This window comes from Aedes albopictus, chromosome 3, assembly GCF_035046485.1.
Source record: "Aedes albopictus strain Foshan chromosome 3, AalbF5, whole genome shotgun sequence".
Taxonomy (NCBI): domain Eukaryota; kingdom Metazoa; phylum Arthropoda; class Insecta; order Diptera; family Culicidae; genus Aedes; species Aedes albopictus.
The window spans coordinates 198,976,275-198,992,387 of NC_085138.1; the positions used below are offsets into that span (position 1 = coordinate 198,976,275).

General features: G+C 36.3%; 1 protein-coding gene across 14 annotated transcripts in view; it reads right to left on the minus strand.

Moving 5' to 3' along the window:
- LOC109404436 (protein PALS1) overlaps nucleotides 1-16,113 on the minus strand; it is a 462,049-nt gene that overhangs the window by 44,486 nt on the left and 401,450 nt on the right. For 2 of the 14 annotated variants that reach the window (XM_029863224.2, XM_019677312.3), the window contains exon 2: nucleotides 12,629-13,182. The exons of 9 other annotated variants lie outside the window; for them this stretch is intronic. In XM_029863224.2, coding sequence (XP_029719084.1) covers nucleotides 12,629-12,648 — 20 coding nt within the window. In that variant the 5' untranslated portion in view covers nucleotides 12,649-13,182. Of the gene's footprint in view, nucleotides 1-12,628; nucleotides 13,229-16,113 lie in introns of all 14 variants that reach the window. 3 more of the 14 variants (XM_029863222.2, XM_062858455.1, XM_029863223.2) reach the window with 2 other exon arrangements.

Below are 16,113 nucleotides of genomic sequence, written 5' to 3' on the forward strand. Positions count from 1 at the left end.
CCCAAAATCGTAGATGACAATATTGCCTTAGTTATTAGACTGTTTTTCAGTGTCTCGGCAAACTTTTTTTTTTTTTTTGAAAGGTTCCTAGCGGCACGCCGACGGACATAGAAACCTCTCCCATCAATGTGCGCACAATCGTCTCGCGTTTGCGCGGACAACGACAGTTCACTAGGCCTTTGGATAGGACAGAGAACGTAATCCTTCAGAAGCAGTTCACCAGCCGTGCACGGAACATGTCGTCCAGTAAGACACTGTTGCGTACTGACTCAGAAGGTTACGGTAGAAGGTGTGAAAGTTTCTGTTTTGTCATATGGTCGATTTCGTATTTGTTTTTTTTGTCATGTCAAGGCTTAAAGAATGTTATTGTTCAAATTTATGTTGTGCCATATAGTTCAGTAATCTTCAGTGTGCCTATGATCTGTTAGATGGTCGATGTGTTCGTTGTCCATTTTTGTTGATCCTCATTTTAGTATTGTTTTTATTATCTTTGAAAGTTGTTTTTCTTCCACATCCCTAGCACTGTCAGCATCTGTCCAAATAAGTCCAAATATAAAAAAAACTTCAATATGCTCAGTTGAAAAATGCTAACATATCTAATTTGTCATAAATAGTATGCGTTAGTCAAAGTCAAAGTAGTCAGTTTTTGTCGATTTCGTCTTGATCACACGTTAGCTGCGAATCTATAAGCATGCACTATTAAATGCTGCACTTCCCACTATTAGTTTCTTAGTTATTTTAAATTGATATTGCAAGAAAATATTATCAAGCATTAGGCATTCGAAACATATTAGGGTTTACTCACAAAACTATCGGATAGAAAAATAATGATAGAGAAAATTAAATCACGAAAGCACATCAAATGTTGAGAACTATGTATTAGCAAATGGATACTACTAATTATTTCATATTTGAATTGAATTTGTTTTGTTAATATTAACCGAATAGTGGGAAGCCCAGGCAACAGTTTAAAGTCTGCCGACTCAAAAAAGATTCCGAGACTCGTCACAAAACACAAATATTTTCATTATGATTCACAACGACTCTCGAAACCTTCCCAGCCTCAATCGACCGGAACTGTTTCCTGGGTATAGAAACTACTGGGCCCTAGCAGGTTCCTCCTGTTTATCGAGCATTTCTGATAAATCAGCCATACTCCATCTGGAGCAGCCGGTTCGCAATGAACCGTTGGAGGCGCATTAAAGTGATAAAGGTGATATTTTCATTACAAGAATTTAAATTAACATCCTTCACTTTAATACCGTCGAACCCTGTGATCTTGGCCAGGGGCAAATTTTATTTTCCTGGATTATAATTGTTTGACAATATAATGCTTGGTATCAGGAGAACCAATTTGACAGTCCCTATTGAATTTCCCACAAACAACCAGCGCTAAAATGTTGTCTTATTGATATGTCGTATCGTATATCTCTATCTTTTGAAGTAGTGAACAGAATCCCATAGCGACTGTTAAAACTTCAGCCAAATTTGTTCAGGCCAAACAATAAAAAGAGAAGATTGAAGGGAGGAAAGAGCAAATGGGCGATCTAAGGGTGGAGCAATAAAAGATCTGGATTTCAGGAGAAATCAGAGGGTTTAAAAATGGATTTCATAGGGGACAATAGCATTTTTACAGGCGTTTCAAAATGTTTCACAGAGGTTCAGGACAGTTCCAAATAAGTTTCATGGGCTTTTCAAGGGGGGTTCAGCAGCGTTACAGTGCGTTTTTGTGGGTATCAAGGGTTTTTCCGAAGAACTGTAGGTGGTTGGAGTGATTTAGGTTTTTTTTTAAGGCGTCAAAGTGTGTTTGAGGGCGTTCCAGATGATTACATAAAGCCATAGGGGGTTTCCGGGGGTTTCAGGTGTCTATGAGGAGGTCGCTAGGGGTGTCACAGTGTTTCAGGCAGGCTTTAATCGCGTTTTCAGAGACGTTCTTGGAGTGTAGATGTAGCATTAGGTTAAAGTACACGTGCATAAAAACTAAAACGGAGACGCGTTCTAGAGCGTTTCAAAGGGGTCTCTAGTACTTCAAAAAATGTCAGGAACTTCTTAAAGTTTGAGCAGGGATTTTTGAAGCATTTTAATGGGTTTCTGAGGATTCAGGGATGTTTCAGGACGCCTCAACCCTTTTCATGAGGTTTCAGAGGATCTCATAGGTTTTAGAAGGCGTTTTGGAATATCTCCGGGATATAAGAGGGCTTAAGAAGGCTTTAAGTAGCGTTTCAGAGAGTTTCAGGACAATATTCACTAGCTTGCAAAGCCTTTTAGTTACTCACGCATTTTTCTGAGCATTTCCAGCCTAACACACGAAAAAATATGCCATGCGAGACCCGATTTTTTTTTAAATTTGAATGAGATTTTGTTCATGCACTGGATTTTATGGATTGTTTACTTTTGCTTCAACGGGTTTTGTGTCTTTCAGGCGTATGAAAAAAAAAACAAAACATATTTTCTCCTTTAGAAAATGATAGCATAGCATAGCATAGCATAGCATGAATACTTGCGCAAATCTTGGATGGAGTTGCAAAGTTGAATTTCCATTGACATTGCTGATGTCGCTACTATCTACAATGTCATAGATTCACTCAGCTCCACATACCTGGCCAAGTCCTTGCAAGCACTTATAAATCCCTCCATCAACTTAGAAAGAGCCCAGAACTGAAGCATCTTCCAATAGATGAAAAGATGTTGAAAATAGCGAATTTTCAACTTATATGCAGTTATAAAGTAAATATACTGAAGTAGAGTTATTTATAAATAAATAAATAATATTGGAGAGAGCTCACCAACTGTTGTGGGTTTATGTGGTTCAATGCCGATCATCTAATTGTCTTGATTAATCTTTTCTCCTTTAGAAAATGATAATTAGAAAATAATTAGTTCGATTGAAATGATATCTTCGAAGATGCATGAGTTTTAGAAAAAAAAACACTGAGAGTAATGATCATTTTAACAAAGTTCAATTTTTTCTTATTTTTTCATTTTTGAATTTTCTGTAGCGTAAGCATGATTTGATATAAGAAAAAACAGTATAGTTTTTATCCACTGTGCAGTGCAGTGGATAACTGACTCTGAGGAAGATTACAAGTGGTAGCCGAAATACGCGTATCTGTCAAAGGATAAGCAACGTAGGGCGGAATTAAAAGGTACGAAACTGATTACACTCATTCGAAGAGGGTATTCTGCTTAGAGGGTTCCAAAAGTCGGTACAAGATAACAGTATAGTTGTTTTATTGGAACGACACGTAGAATTTATTTTTGAAAAGAAAAATCTCAGGAACTGTTTCCTGTTGCTCGTTTACAAATCGAGGGAAAATAAAAATTCGAGAAAAAATTGTTAGTGCCTTTTTACCATATTGGGCTACTTGGCAAATTTAGGCCGAAAATGAGCTTTCTACAGAAAAATAATAAAATAATAAAGGCTGCTCAGCCTTTAGAATTAAAAAAAAAACAACGATGCACACTGGAGTAACAGGGTCCATTTCATGGCCAAAATGCTTAACACGTTTTAATGGTGTATTATGTAGGTACTAGCGATAAAATTGTGAATATTGATATTGAGGATGCATTTTGAACTACAAATATCCATATTAATCCACGTAAAGGTCAGAAATGATTTTTTATTACCTCTACAAGGGCGGCGTATGCTTTCACCCTTAAAAATGATTTGAATCGTCTTTTTTTGCACAGAGAACTGAAAAGTAATTACATTTTCATAAAATGTATTGTTTGGAAACAAGGTTCACCTCGTTTCAGAGTAATTCCGATGATCCTTGAGGTACACACTGTGTCCAAAGGCTCAAGTTCGTTGTCATTGTTATTTTGGACCCGAAAAGTTGGTTTTAGAGGTTTATTATCTTGAATTAAGTTATTTTATATGTTAAAACTACTTTTGAAAGCTCATACTAATGTGATTAGTCTTCCTAGAAGTGTGAGTGATTTTTTTCCATAAGTGAAAATAACTTGTTCATGTCTTCAGCAAAAAGTTGTAGGAAATGTTATTATTAGAAAACTTGTTGAACAACTTTTTGTTCTATCTGATATTTTTTTAGAGACATGGGCCACTTTTTTTTTGTAAAAGACCCCTCAAAATCAGTTTATTTGTTTTAACTTTTTGTAGATAGTTTTGGGAATCATATTTTCATTTAGTACTTTCATAGTGCCCTGAAAACACATCAAACTCAAAAAAATATGCCGGAATGAAAACTTGAAATGATGAGAAAAGCAGCGTTGAATAAATCAGTTTGAATTTTTGCATTAAAAAAATGGAATTTTAACTTTAATTTTTGTGTATTTTAAATAATGCTGATTCTACACTTGGAATTTTAACATATTCTACACATAAAAGTAAGTTTGTGGAGTACTGAGTGAAAAACTCAATGAGTATAGCTACCAATAATCATTATCTATTATGCCTATGTGCGATAGTCCAGTATGTATAAAATTTACGGCGAATACTTGCAAAATTGGAACCCATATAGCCGATGAGGTAAACGCACGGGTATTCAGCAAGAGCATGCCGAGAGTGACGGATTCGATTCGTAAAGGAAATTTCCTTTATTTCTTGGGCATCAAGTATATTCGTGTCTACCATATGACATGTACAGCAAAATGGCCATTGGCAGATAAAGCTCTCAGTTAAAAACTGAAAACAATTGTTGTGTTTATGGAACACTAAGCTGAGAAGCAGGCTTTGTTTTTTTGGGACATTACGCCTTAAGGAAGAATCAGAAAAACTAAATGATTTTGGAAACAATTAGGTGGTCTTATTACGTATTCTCAAGATAACTAAGAATGAGTGCCATTGCATTCCACAGCCGTGGGAATTTGCGAATTCCTCTTTATCCTATGTCTACAAAGCATCAAACAGCAACAAAGATGAATTGTGCGTGTTTCCTAGAAAATTAAAAGCTTAAGGAAAACATAATCCTCTGTATGATTTTCACCGGATTGGATACATAATAAATTTGAGAAAAGCGAATGCGAAACAAAAAAAAACATAGCAAGAAAAATTGGAATGTTTTTGAATCATAATTACGTCACGCTTGAGGGCCAGAGAAGATTCCCTCTGAGCGGATCAGTGAATGAAACAGCTGTAGACGCCGATACCTTCGTCCGTACGTTGTAATGCAGTTCGGCAAATTCGACCGATCTGCCGAGCACTGGGACTTAATCACCAGGTTTCGTTCTTGCTTTTCCCTAGTCCAAAAGCCACATACTTTTTGGACCTCATAAGAATCCGAGGCGAAAAGGAAGAAGATTGTGTTTTTTTTTCTACAAAAATTTACACAATGCATACCATTCACCTTAACACGCAGACATATTCAAACGCCGCACAAATACGAGCATGTACCTCTACTCCGACGCCTCCTGCTGCTGCTGCCTGCCGACTCCAATGGGCTTCGCGGTAATCGCCCAAGAAACACAGACGGTTAGGTTGGATGTGCCAGCAAAAAAGGAAACAACACACGGCAGGAATACCAAATGAACCTGTATTTTTTACCTGCCACCACGGTCTGGATGGGAATCTTAAGTTACTTCGTCATTCTTGCGCTATTCCCTTTTGCGCTGTTTCCCACTACGAGAGCGTATGTTTGTCTCCGACCGTAGGGGATAACGGTGCGAATAGAATCGACTGTTGGGGTAAATGCCTCACATTTTGAAAACCACATTAGTTTTTTTTCTTGCAAATGATATAAACACATTTTTTGGATAGTTTTAATTTAACATATCATACAGTAATTTGTTTTTTAATTATTTTACAATACAAGTCATTTATTTTCTATTTGAAACAACCAACGAACAACCATGCGTCTCCACGGGTATCTTCTTAAGGACATGCTCTCGAATTACTTCCACCCACGGAGACGCATGGTTGTTTATATTTGTCTCCAATAAAGAAGAGCAGCCATGCACCTCCATTGGTAAAATAACCCGAAGACACGGAATAATGGTTAGAACATTAGATAGCAAAGCAATGCAAGCCACGTTGAAATGGTCGGACAAGCTTAAAAGTTGTATTCTGAACCTCTCTTCCCTGCATTCAACCGTGTGATGGCTACGTTTATGACCGCGCTGTTGGTGGAATTATTTGTCTTGGGTCTCCTCCTTTGGCTTAGGTCTCGTTGTTTTGTGCTTGAGTCGTGTGTGAAGATCGCAAGACCCAGTCAGTGAGGGAAATAAATATTTTTTAACGTCTTTTCCTCTCCCACATCACCGATTGCTGCAAGTAGGTACAGGTAATACAGTGTTCTTCCCGTTGACTTGGGAGTTGAGTATGAAGGTCCGGTTCACTACGACATAGTGATGTGGCGGACTGAAGACTGATGGCGGGCAGGTTCATTTCCGCATCGAACCGTAACGGTCGATGGGGGAGTTGGATGAAGATTCACAAAATTAACCGAATTGCTGCTTTTTATCTTTTCGCACCAAAGAACACGTCAGTTTGTCTGTTTGATTGACTTGGAAATGGATTTCGCAATTGTTTTTATGCTACGAAAATTATCGTAAAATGTTCTTCAGAGATATAAACTTGCATTGGACAGAATTGTAAAAAAAATTAAATGTGATAGAGTTTAATGTAATCAATAAGTTCCATACTATCACGAGCGAGGTTGAAAAATCCATAAGTATACTACATATAGCTAAGAAGATATGGAAACATAAATAAACACCTGAAATTGATGAAAGTTTTATAGCTTTCTGCCAAACCTAGCTCTATGTACAATTCGATTTTTAATAGGGCACAACGTGAGTGATTACTTTTGACCAGTGTACTACTTTGTACAGCGCCTGAAAGTATTTCTGTTTACACAGTTCCATTCCATGTAAATTCCAATGAAATATTTTTTTTTTCAAATCATCATAGTAAAAAACGAAACACTGAACAATGGAAATTCCTACTGGCAATTCACGTTGTCCTTCCCTGTGTAAACCGTAGCACCGGATTAAACAAAGCCATTGATTCCTCTTCTCTCCATCCAAATGACAACGATGACGACAGTGTAACTCTATACTCCATTCTGGTAGACAGCGCTGTGCTCAGTGCTCAACGGGGGGTTTTCACTTCATCGCCAGGATTAAAGAACTCAAAATCACTAGAATAAACAAACATCCTTCTGGCTGCGCGCTGGTGAGAAAGAAAGCACCGCTGTAGGAAAGAAGCGACACCGACTCCGAAAAGATAGGGCCCCATTCTAAAAAATAAAAACGATGGACCGGAAAAGCGATTGGACATAGGGGAGAAAACGAACGCGAACGACAAAACTGGCTTGCCTGCAACTGTAAAAACGGAGCGAACGGATCAATGGGTAGGCGGCCAGGATGGAATGCCTTTGAAATCAGAAGTTTGAAATATATCAGGATATCGCCACAAAGGACCATCGAAGGACGTTGATTTCTTTTCATTTACGTTTGAGTAGCATGCTAGCATACTAATAAAGCTGGATAATGAAAAAAAAAAATATGACAGCGTGTGATAAAAAATAATGAATGTGTTGCATATCGAAATTAAAATAAAGAATTTCACTACAACTGTACCGAAGTCTCGCAAACCGGTCAACCCGTTTGGTTTTCTGTAAGGTGAAGATCCCAAGTAACATTTTAAGTTTTGTTTGGCTCTACAAGAGATCTTCATGACCAATTTTATTAAACTTGCAATAAAACTGATATATACATCAAAACCTTTTGAAAACCTCTTTAAGAGCATCTTCCGGGTAAGTGGACCACTCTCGGAGAGCTTTTGCAAACCGCATTAAGAGTAGCAATAAAACCGTTTTGAAACCTAGTTGAAAAATTTCCCATTCTCGTTTGTTGTTGTTGTTTTTTTTTCTACAAAAACTTTGACAGCTCAAGATGCAGAGAAGCTTCTTCGATGGCACGTAAAGTTCAGGACAATACATCATTCGTAAGTAGAAGTCATAGTCATTTCAAAGTAATATTTTAGTAGTTATTGTGTTGGCAGGCTTATGCGCATTCAATTTTACCGTGAATATTGGGGTTGCAGAATCATAACATTAATGCGCTTCAAAAATAGTGATTATTATCATCTTGGAATGAAATAAATCAATTTGTTTATTTAGTAAAACTATCTCGAATTACAAGAAAACTCAGCAAAGCGAGTTTATTTATGTGAGCATGTTATGGAACTGGTGGCAAACTATCAATTCATTGCTAATTTGCGCAAAATTAACTATTTTCCATTCACGTTAGCTAATTTTTCAATATGGCGACAACCATAATCAGCGAAAATAAAACGAAAGCAAGTTTACTTTTATGATGACCACAATAAACCTAGTCCTAGACGTAGTTCTGCATTTCTACCAACAGATGTCGTTACTAATCGAACGGATCGCCATCTGTTGAGAGTTTCAACAGTTTTATTGTGGTAATAATGATTGCCAGAAGGTTTACATATCGAAAAGTTTTGTTTACTCTTAAAATCTGTCTTTATGCATATCTTCAAGTATACTATAAAACATTTTCTCAATGGTTTTCATAAAAGCAGTTATAAAACTTTGAGTTTTAATTATTGCTGTAATAAAACCCTAATAAAAATCAAAGAAAACCAATCAGCAATGAAATTGTTACTTGGGATATGTCGAAGCCACGTTCCAAATTTTCAAGAGCACAAATTGGAAAACCCAACAGACGTTCTGCGCTGAAAAGTTGATGTACAAATTGCTTTTTACCCCCTGATGAAGTTTTCCGAAGAAGACATATTTTGTATTTGTTTTGGATCCCAAGATACAGCAATTTAAAACTGTACTAAATAACTTGCACCATCTTTCAGCGGAGATGAAAACCTCTTGGTGCATTGCCTGGTGCACTTTCTGCAAAATTTAGCAGAAGTCGAAATTGTTCTGTCTGCTTTGAATCCCGAGATAGAACAGATCATATTTCTTCTTCTACGATTCAAATAAAAATAAATTCAAATTTTGTAAATAAATCCTTGTCCTCTCGTAGGGGTTGATTCATATATTACGTAACGCAAAATTTAGACACTTTAAGAAACTATCCCCCCCCCCCACGTAAAAACATTTGTATGCAAAATTTTGAAATTTTGTATGAAGCGTAACACGGTGCTAGACCCCCTCCCTACCCCAGGGCGTTACGTAATATTTGAATGAACCCTAGAATATATATCAAACCGACTACTCTCGAGTCTTGAATTGTGAGATACCCATGCTTTTGTCCCTCGAACTACAGAACCAACCAGGGGAAGATTTGTGATTTTCAAAGATGATTCTGCTGGAATTTGAAGGCGAAACATAGCTTGGATATTTGAAATCGTATTTTAAAACTTCCGCGCAATGTAGAACTATCAAACAAACAATGAAGTAGTTAGTTATGAAATTCTGTATTATGTCAATTGTTCCAGCTATTTTGAAATCAAAAAATCCTTCAGCAAACCGCAGCGCAAAACTTAGATTGAAATATTTGAATAATATATCAAATCACAGAATTTTCAAACTTTTATATATGCGCATTTTAAAAGTCTAAACAAAACGATTTGGAACATTTAAATTTGAAAATTTCTGAAATTAAGCACTAAATTTATTCCACATATATCAAGAAAGTGACGTACAACGTTTTTCGGCAATAATTTTGAAGAAATTTATGGTAAAGATCGTCGTTTTCATAAAAAGCACGAAAACAAGAAAATTTAGACAAAATTCGATGAAAATTCTGTGCAACAGCTAACAAAATATTTTAAAAGCATTTTTTGGTTTCTGTTGGTTTGGTTTCTCTGCAGATTAAAGAATTATACATTTTTTTCAACAGCTTGCGATTTTTTTATAAAGTTTATTCTGAAATGTCAGAGATGTATTTAGTAATTCCAATAGAAATACTTCCCAATCAGGGCCGGATTAACAAATGTGGGGGCCCGGGGCCAAAATCCAAAGATAGTTTCTAGGGGATTCCTGTTGCAATCTAGAGAGAAGTTGCTGGTCAATTCTGGCGACCTCTCCAAAAATTTTTCCACAAAAGTTTGACATAAAAATTCTAATAGAAAATTCCGATTTTTTTTTAGCAGGAATCCAATTTCTCCACAAATTTCTTCTGCCATTTCTCAATGAATCCATATTTTTTTCAGGACTTTGCTATGGATTCATCATATTTTAGTAAGCAAATCTCTCAACTCAAAAAAAAAAATCGAACTGAAACTCTTAAAAATAATCTGCTTTAAATTCGTCTACAAAACTTTAAACAGTTTTGTCGTTCTTCGTTTTGAGTAAGTCGTAAGCTCAGAGATGAACCAGCCTAGGGCTGAAAATCTCTTTAATAAAGACAAAAAAAAGTCGTAAGCTGTCTAAGTAAAATAAAACTCAAAAGATCCAAAAATACTTCAAAATATCGAAAAAAAACATTAGTTTAAAAACACTAGACTCCCCCCCCACAAATTCTGCTCTAATCTTCGCCGCTTCGTACATAAAAAATGGAATTTGTATGCAGGGGCGAAGACTACAACAGTGGTGAAGTCTAGTGCTTTTATCCAAATTCTTCCAAGAGCTTGTTGGAAAATTCTTGAAAAGGTTTCAAAAACTCAAAAGCTTTAGACAGAAAAAAAAAACAATCAATTCAAGCAGACACTTATTGATTTCTCAAATTATTATGTTTTGAAGTTCCTCTAGATTTCAGTCGAAGATTTTCTTCATGCTTTCTGGTAAATTATCTAGAGGAATCGCACGAATAAGAATTAGTTGTAATCAGTTTGGAGTTAAAATTTAAAAAAAATCATAAATAGTTGGACAAATACATAGTTGCAGTCTTTCTCAAAAGAATCGCAAAATATCACATGCATCTTTCCAGTAGACAGTAATGTGCAATTCTTACGGCAAAAATCAAATCAAGTGATGTTTCTTCCTCTACTTCTCTTATTGCTTCGCATTTTTTATTCGTGAAGTAAAATTTTATGGGGTCCCTGGTTTCCTGCTTGGTTGGTAGTTTATACCACCTTACCAAGACTGGCAAAAGTTTCAGGCACCCGACTGCCTATGTATTGTTCTGTTTTCATCACAAGTTCTATCGATCGGTAGCTTTTTCGGAATTCGCACTCCGTTCATAGGGGTATGCCTATATCGCGGCGTGTTCTTTTTATATCAGATTCTGATTTATCGACCGTATTCTATATTTAACTTAATCATTTTATGGCTAAATCGGTCTTTTTTTCTTCTCAGAGTATAAGGCTAAAGCTCTCAATTAATAACTATGAAACTGCTCATAGAATAGCTGAGAGGCAGGCTTTGTCCCAGTGAAAACGTTACACCAAGAAAAGGAATATACCAAATGAAAAAAAAAAACTTTTATCTGGAGTACTTTTTACTTATTATGGAAAATGATGAATTAATAAATAAATTGTTGAAAAGGTTTTTTTCTTGAGTCATGGCGATCGTCGATATCAAACATGGAATTGGTAATGTAACCAAGGAACTTTGCAGAGAATTTTAGAAGGAATTCACCTAGAAATGCTTGAGATTTCCGACCCGAGCAGAAGAAAATAACAAGTGAATAACATATCAGGGTATTTATCTTAAATACTACCATACCTTGATATGCCCTTCATTAGGTGGTAATAAGAGGCAAAATAACAAAAACGAATACCAAAATTTAGTATAAATAACACCTAGAAAATAACAAGTCTTGTTATTTCAATAATGAATGCATACCTAAAATTTCAAATGCTGTATTTGTTATCCCAAAGTTATTGAATGACAAATTAGTAACATTTCTTGTTATTAAATGTTTCATTTGTACGATGACTTCATGATGTAATAACAAATCTTGTTATTCGGTTATTTTCACCGCTGAGCCAACAAATACTACATCAATACCAAACTCTGCTCAAATACCTCCAACTGTTATTGTGATGTTCTCATAACATTTCGTAGAATAACGCAGCAATAACAATTTTAGGTATTAGAGCACATGTTGCTCTTCGCATGTTCGCATGGTATTTGTGGGGTATGCCCTTCTGCTCGGGGAAGAGATCCATTTATGGTATTGTAACTATAGTTTACTAAGGCTCGAGGCTGCACGTTCGCTTCATACGCGGATGGTCACGGGTTCGATTCCCAGCCCCCTCAAAAACACGCCTCCGGCTAATATAGTGCAATCGAGGAGCTGACATATGGTTACGGTTACGAAAATTACGGTATATAGTGCTGTGTCAAAGTTAACAAGTCTCTCAGGAATCTTTAATGGAATTCAGCAGTATCGCAAAAGATCTAATAAAAATCTGCCGAATATTTGCCACTGATCATTGCAGTATTCACCACACTTTCTCCTATCTCAGTTGAAATCCATAAAGTTAGGGGAAATTGAATAAAAGTTGTATGACATTGATGCACAGTCGTGAAACTGTTGAATCAAAAATTAAAATCGTTGATTTCATCTCGTTTATTAACACAGCTGATAAAATACATCTGCCATGGTCGCATAGTGCACCGTGGTTAATGGTTATGACAAGCAATTACACTTTTGCTCACCTTCAATGTGTCACTGAAAATGGTTTGCTCGCATGTGCAGTTTCATCATACCAGACGAGTTGATGTAACTCCAAAAGACTTGGACCATAATTTAAACATGCATATATCTTCGTATAATAATTAAGGATGTCGTAATTTACCAATTCTTCAGTATCCTCATAATGATGGAACTCGCACCGTCGTCGTGCCTCTCAGCTTCGTGCTCCAACCACGCCAGCAGCAACAATTTTGGCGTGACGATTTCCCCTACTGCTATTTTGTTTAATGCACGCGCGGAATTCTCTGCCTTTAACTGGTTGCACCTTTGCAAGCTTCTTATGGACTTTCCTTTTCTTCGCCGCTAATCATGAATGATATCGTTTCCACCATCACCACTGCCACCACCACCAGCACAGCAGCAAACACCGCCAGCCGCCTTCCAGCCAACCTGCTGCAAACGAACGAAAAATGCAACTTTTCCTCGGTCTTCCGCTGCATTAAAAAGCCCTGTGCCTTCACTTATTCTGCCGCCGTTCACTTCACAAATGCACTTTTTTCGCTATTTCTACCAGCAGCGCCACTCATCGCACACACAAAGTTTTTTTTTTGAAAGTAATTACTCACGCATATCGATATCTTTCATTTTCATTACATTATAGGTAGCTTCACTGTGTTATCTTCTTCCAACTTTGGCAGTTTCACTCTGTGCGAATTTCTTGACGAGGTACAAGGTAAGAAGTCCGAAGGAGGCCACACTACTGCTGTTGAGACGATGGTTAGGTAATACGGATTGGATTGATTTCATGAGATTTGCACACCACACCGGAGAGGAAGAGAACGTATAATCCGGAGCACTCATGGCATGGCACTCAATCATCATCATTCAATCTGGTCAGGTTTGGTCACTGATATGGGGGGCCGGTCAGCAGCGCAGTCACCAGGGTAATGGTGCCGCGAAAAGCGTTCATTAGTGAAACGGTGGGAATAGGCAATGTTTTATCGTATGAAATGGTGTAGTATTTTATTGCTAAAACGAAGAGAGCTTTGTTCGAAAAGGTGTTGAAGTTTTTGTAAAAGTGCATCATTTTATATAAATGATAAAAAAATCTTTCAAATTCCTTAAAAGCCCCATATTTCTAAGAAAAATGCTCTATTGATCTGCAATTGTATTTGGAAGGTAGGACTCGAATTTTTGGAACAGTCTAGATATTTGTCCATGAATTTCATCATATTCTTTTGAAAAGATTTCACCAAGAATCTGTATTTTTCACACGAAGCTATTTTTTGCTTTTAAAAAAAGGCATTGGAAAGTTTCATTCCAATGCAAATTGCATTCGACATCCCTCAATGGTTTACACCATAAATTTTTCAGTAGTATGAAAGCTCTTAAACATGCTTGAGAAATGCTCGAATCTGTTTGTCTTAAATAAATAGCTTAGTTGTCGATTTCATGTCTTTGTGATAAACAGTTTTCCAGTATAAACCTTAACGGTACTGCTTTTGGAATAGAGGGAAACTTTTCTTACCATTCTTGAAGAAGATTTCTAATTTTACTAATGGTGGCTCCTAAAGAGGAATTTCCAGCAGGAAGCCCTGTCCAAATTTGTAGTGGCAGAAAACCAGATTTTTTTTGTTAAAATGCTTTGAATAGATCATAAACAGATTTCTTCTTCAAGTTTAAGCACAAGTTTCTGGAGGGATTTCCATTACAGTTTTTTTTAGAAAAAAAAAATAAATGTGCAATGAATTTCCATCATTTTTTTAAATAATTGTTAAAGACAAGTCCAGTGATATTTTTATTGTCATGCAAAGATTCCACAAATTTTGTAGAAAATATTTGGGGACACAACTGACAAAAAAATTGAATTGGTAAACTTGGGAAAGTTTAATGAAAATGCATGAGTTATTTGAACGAGTTTTGACTGTTTTTCCTAATTTGGTTTCATTTATTCATTTTTTAAGAATGAAGTGTATCCTGACTGAGCTTTGCTTCTTAAATTTCTGCCTTAAACTCATTCACTATTTGGAGGCTACTTCTTTTGAATGGATGTTAAAAAATATCAAAAAAGAAAAAAATCAATTAAAAAAATCAATTGAAAATGGGACAGAGTTCAACTGGAATTTTCCATGAAATAAAAAAATGATCGATTTGTTCAAAAAATATTGGAAAGTGTTTTACTTGCATTTTTAACATAATTTGGCTATGCAAACCTCCTACAGAAGTATCAGTATTATTTTGAGTTTTGATATTAAACTTGTAGACATAATCCTGGTAATACGGGAGATGTAGAAATTTTCTGAAATATTATGGAACCTGTAGTAACATTACAGTAATGTTCCGAATTTATCACGCCGTCCGCGCGTCAGTCCTTCATTTTTCATTACATTTGAGAGCAAGTGTTTCCCTTCTTCTTCAAGACTAATGTTTAAGCCGCGTTTTGCGACGTTAAAAATTTGGAAAATGCGTATAGATTTTGTATAATATTGAAAAGAATTTTTGAAAAGTAGCGCGATAAAATCGGAACATTACTGTATTGGTTATATTTCGGTTTGAAGTCGTTTTAGAAGTTTTGGTCTTTCGACTCACAATGAACCCTAATAAGTTCTGTCGTAATGTTCTCAGAATTATATTGGGAATCTATCAGAATTCTCTTTAAACTTTAATTCTCTTCAAAACTCTGCCGGAAACCTTCTGAATATCCCAACACAGAATTGTATCCGTTGAAATCTTTTTGAAGGCTTAGTCGGGATCTTTCTTAGAATTATCTCGGAAATTATGTCCTAAACCTTATCAATATTTTGTCAGCATCCTCTTCAGGATTCTATCGGAATTCTCCTGGGAATATTGTTGGAATTCGCTACAAAAAAACTGTCAAAATCATCCTGAGTCCAAAATAGGCAGAATTTTCCTCAGAACTTTGTCTGAATTTTCTTCAAGACTCTGTTGAAATCCTCATCCGGGTTCTGCTAGAATCGTCCCTTTCAATCGAACCCTTTCAAAGTTTATGTTCAAAGCCTCCTGAGGGTTCTGTCCCGGGGATTCAGTCAGAATTTCCCTCAGAAAAATTCTTCTTGAAATTCCATCAGAATCTTTTTCATGATTCTGTCAGAATTGTCTTCGGGATTCTGTGAGAATATTTTTCAGGAATCAGCTGGAATCATACTTCTGAGGAATGTGTCGCAATTCTCCTCAGGATTCTGTTGGAATTTTTTTCATTATGCCCAAATCCTCTTCGGAGTCATGTCCTAATCCTCCTAAGAATTCAGAATTATCTTGGGATTTGTCTCAAAACGCTGGCAGAATCATCTCCAGGATTCCATCGGATTCCATTTGAAGATTCTGTTTGATTCTTCCAGAGAACTTTGGCGAAGCTCTTCTCAGCAGTATGTCAGAATTTCGCTCAGCACTCTAGTAGCATCATCCAGATTCAGATTTCCAGATCCCGAACAGATTTGGTTGGAATCTTCCTCGAGATTCTGTTGGAATCCTCTTAAAAGTTCTGTTGGAACTTTTTTCGCTATACTCTACAGAATTCAGGAGTGATTCTTTTCAAGATTTAGTCAGGATTTTTTTTAAATAAAAAGAACTCTTATTAGTATTCTGTTGAATTTTTCCTGGAAAACCTGCTGAAAATATTCAGTGGAT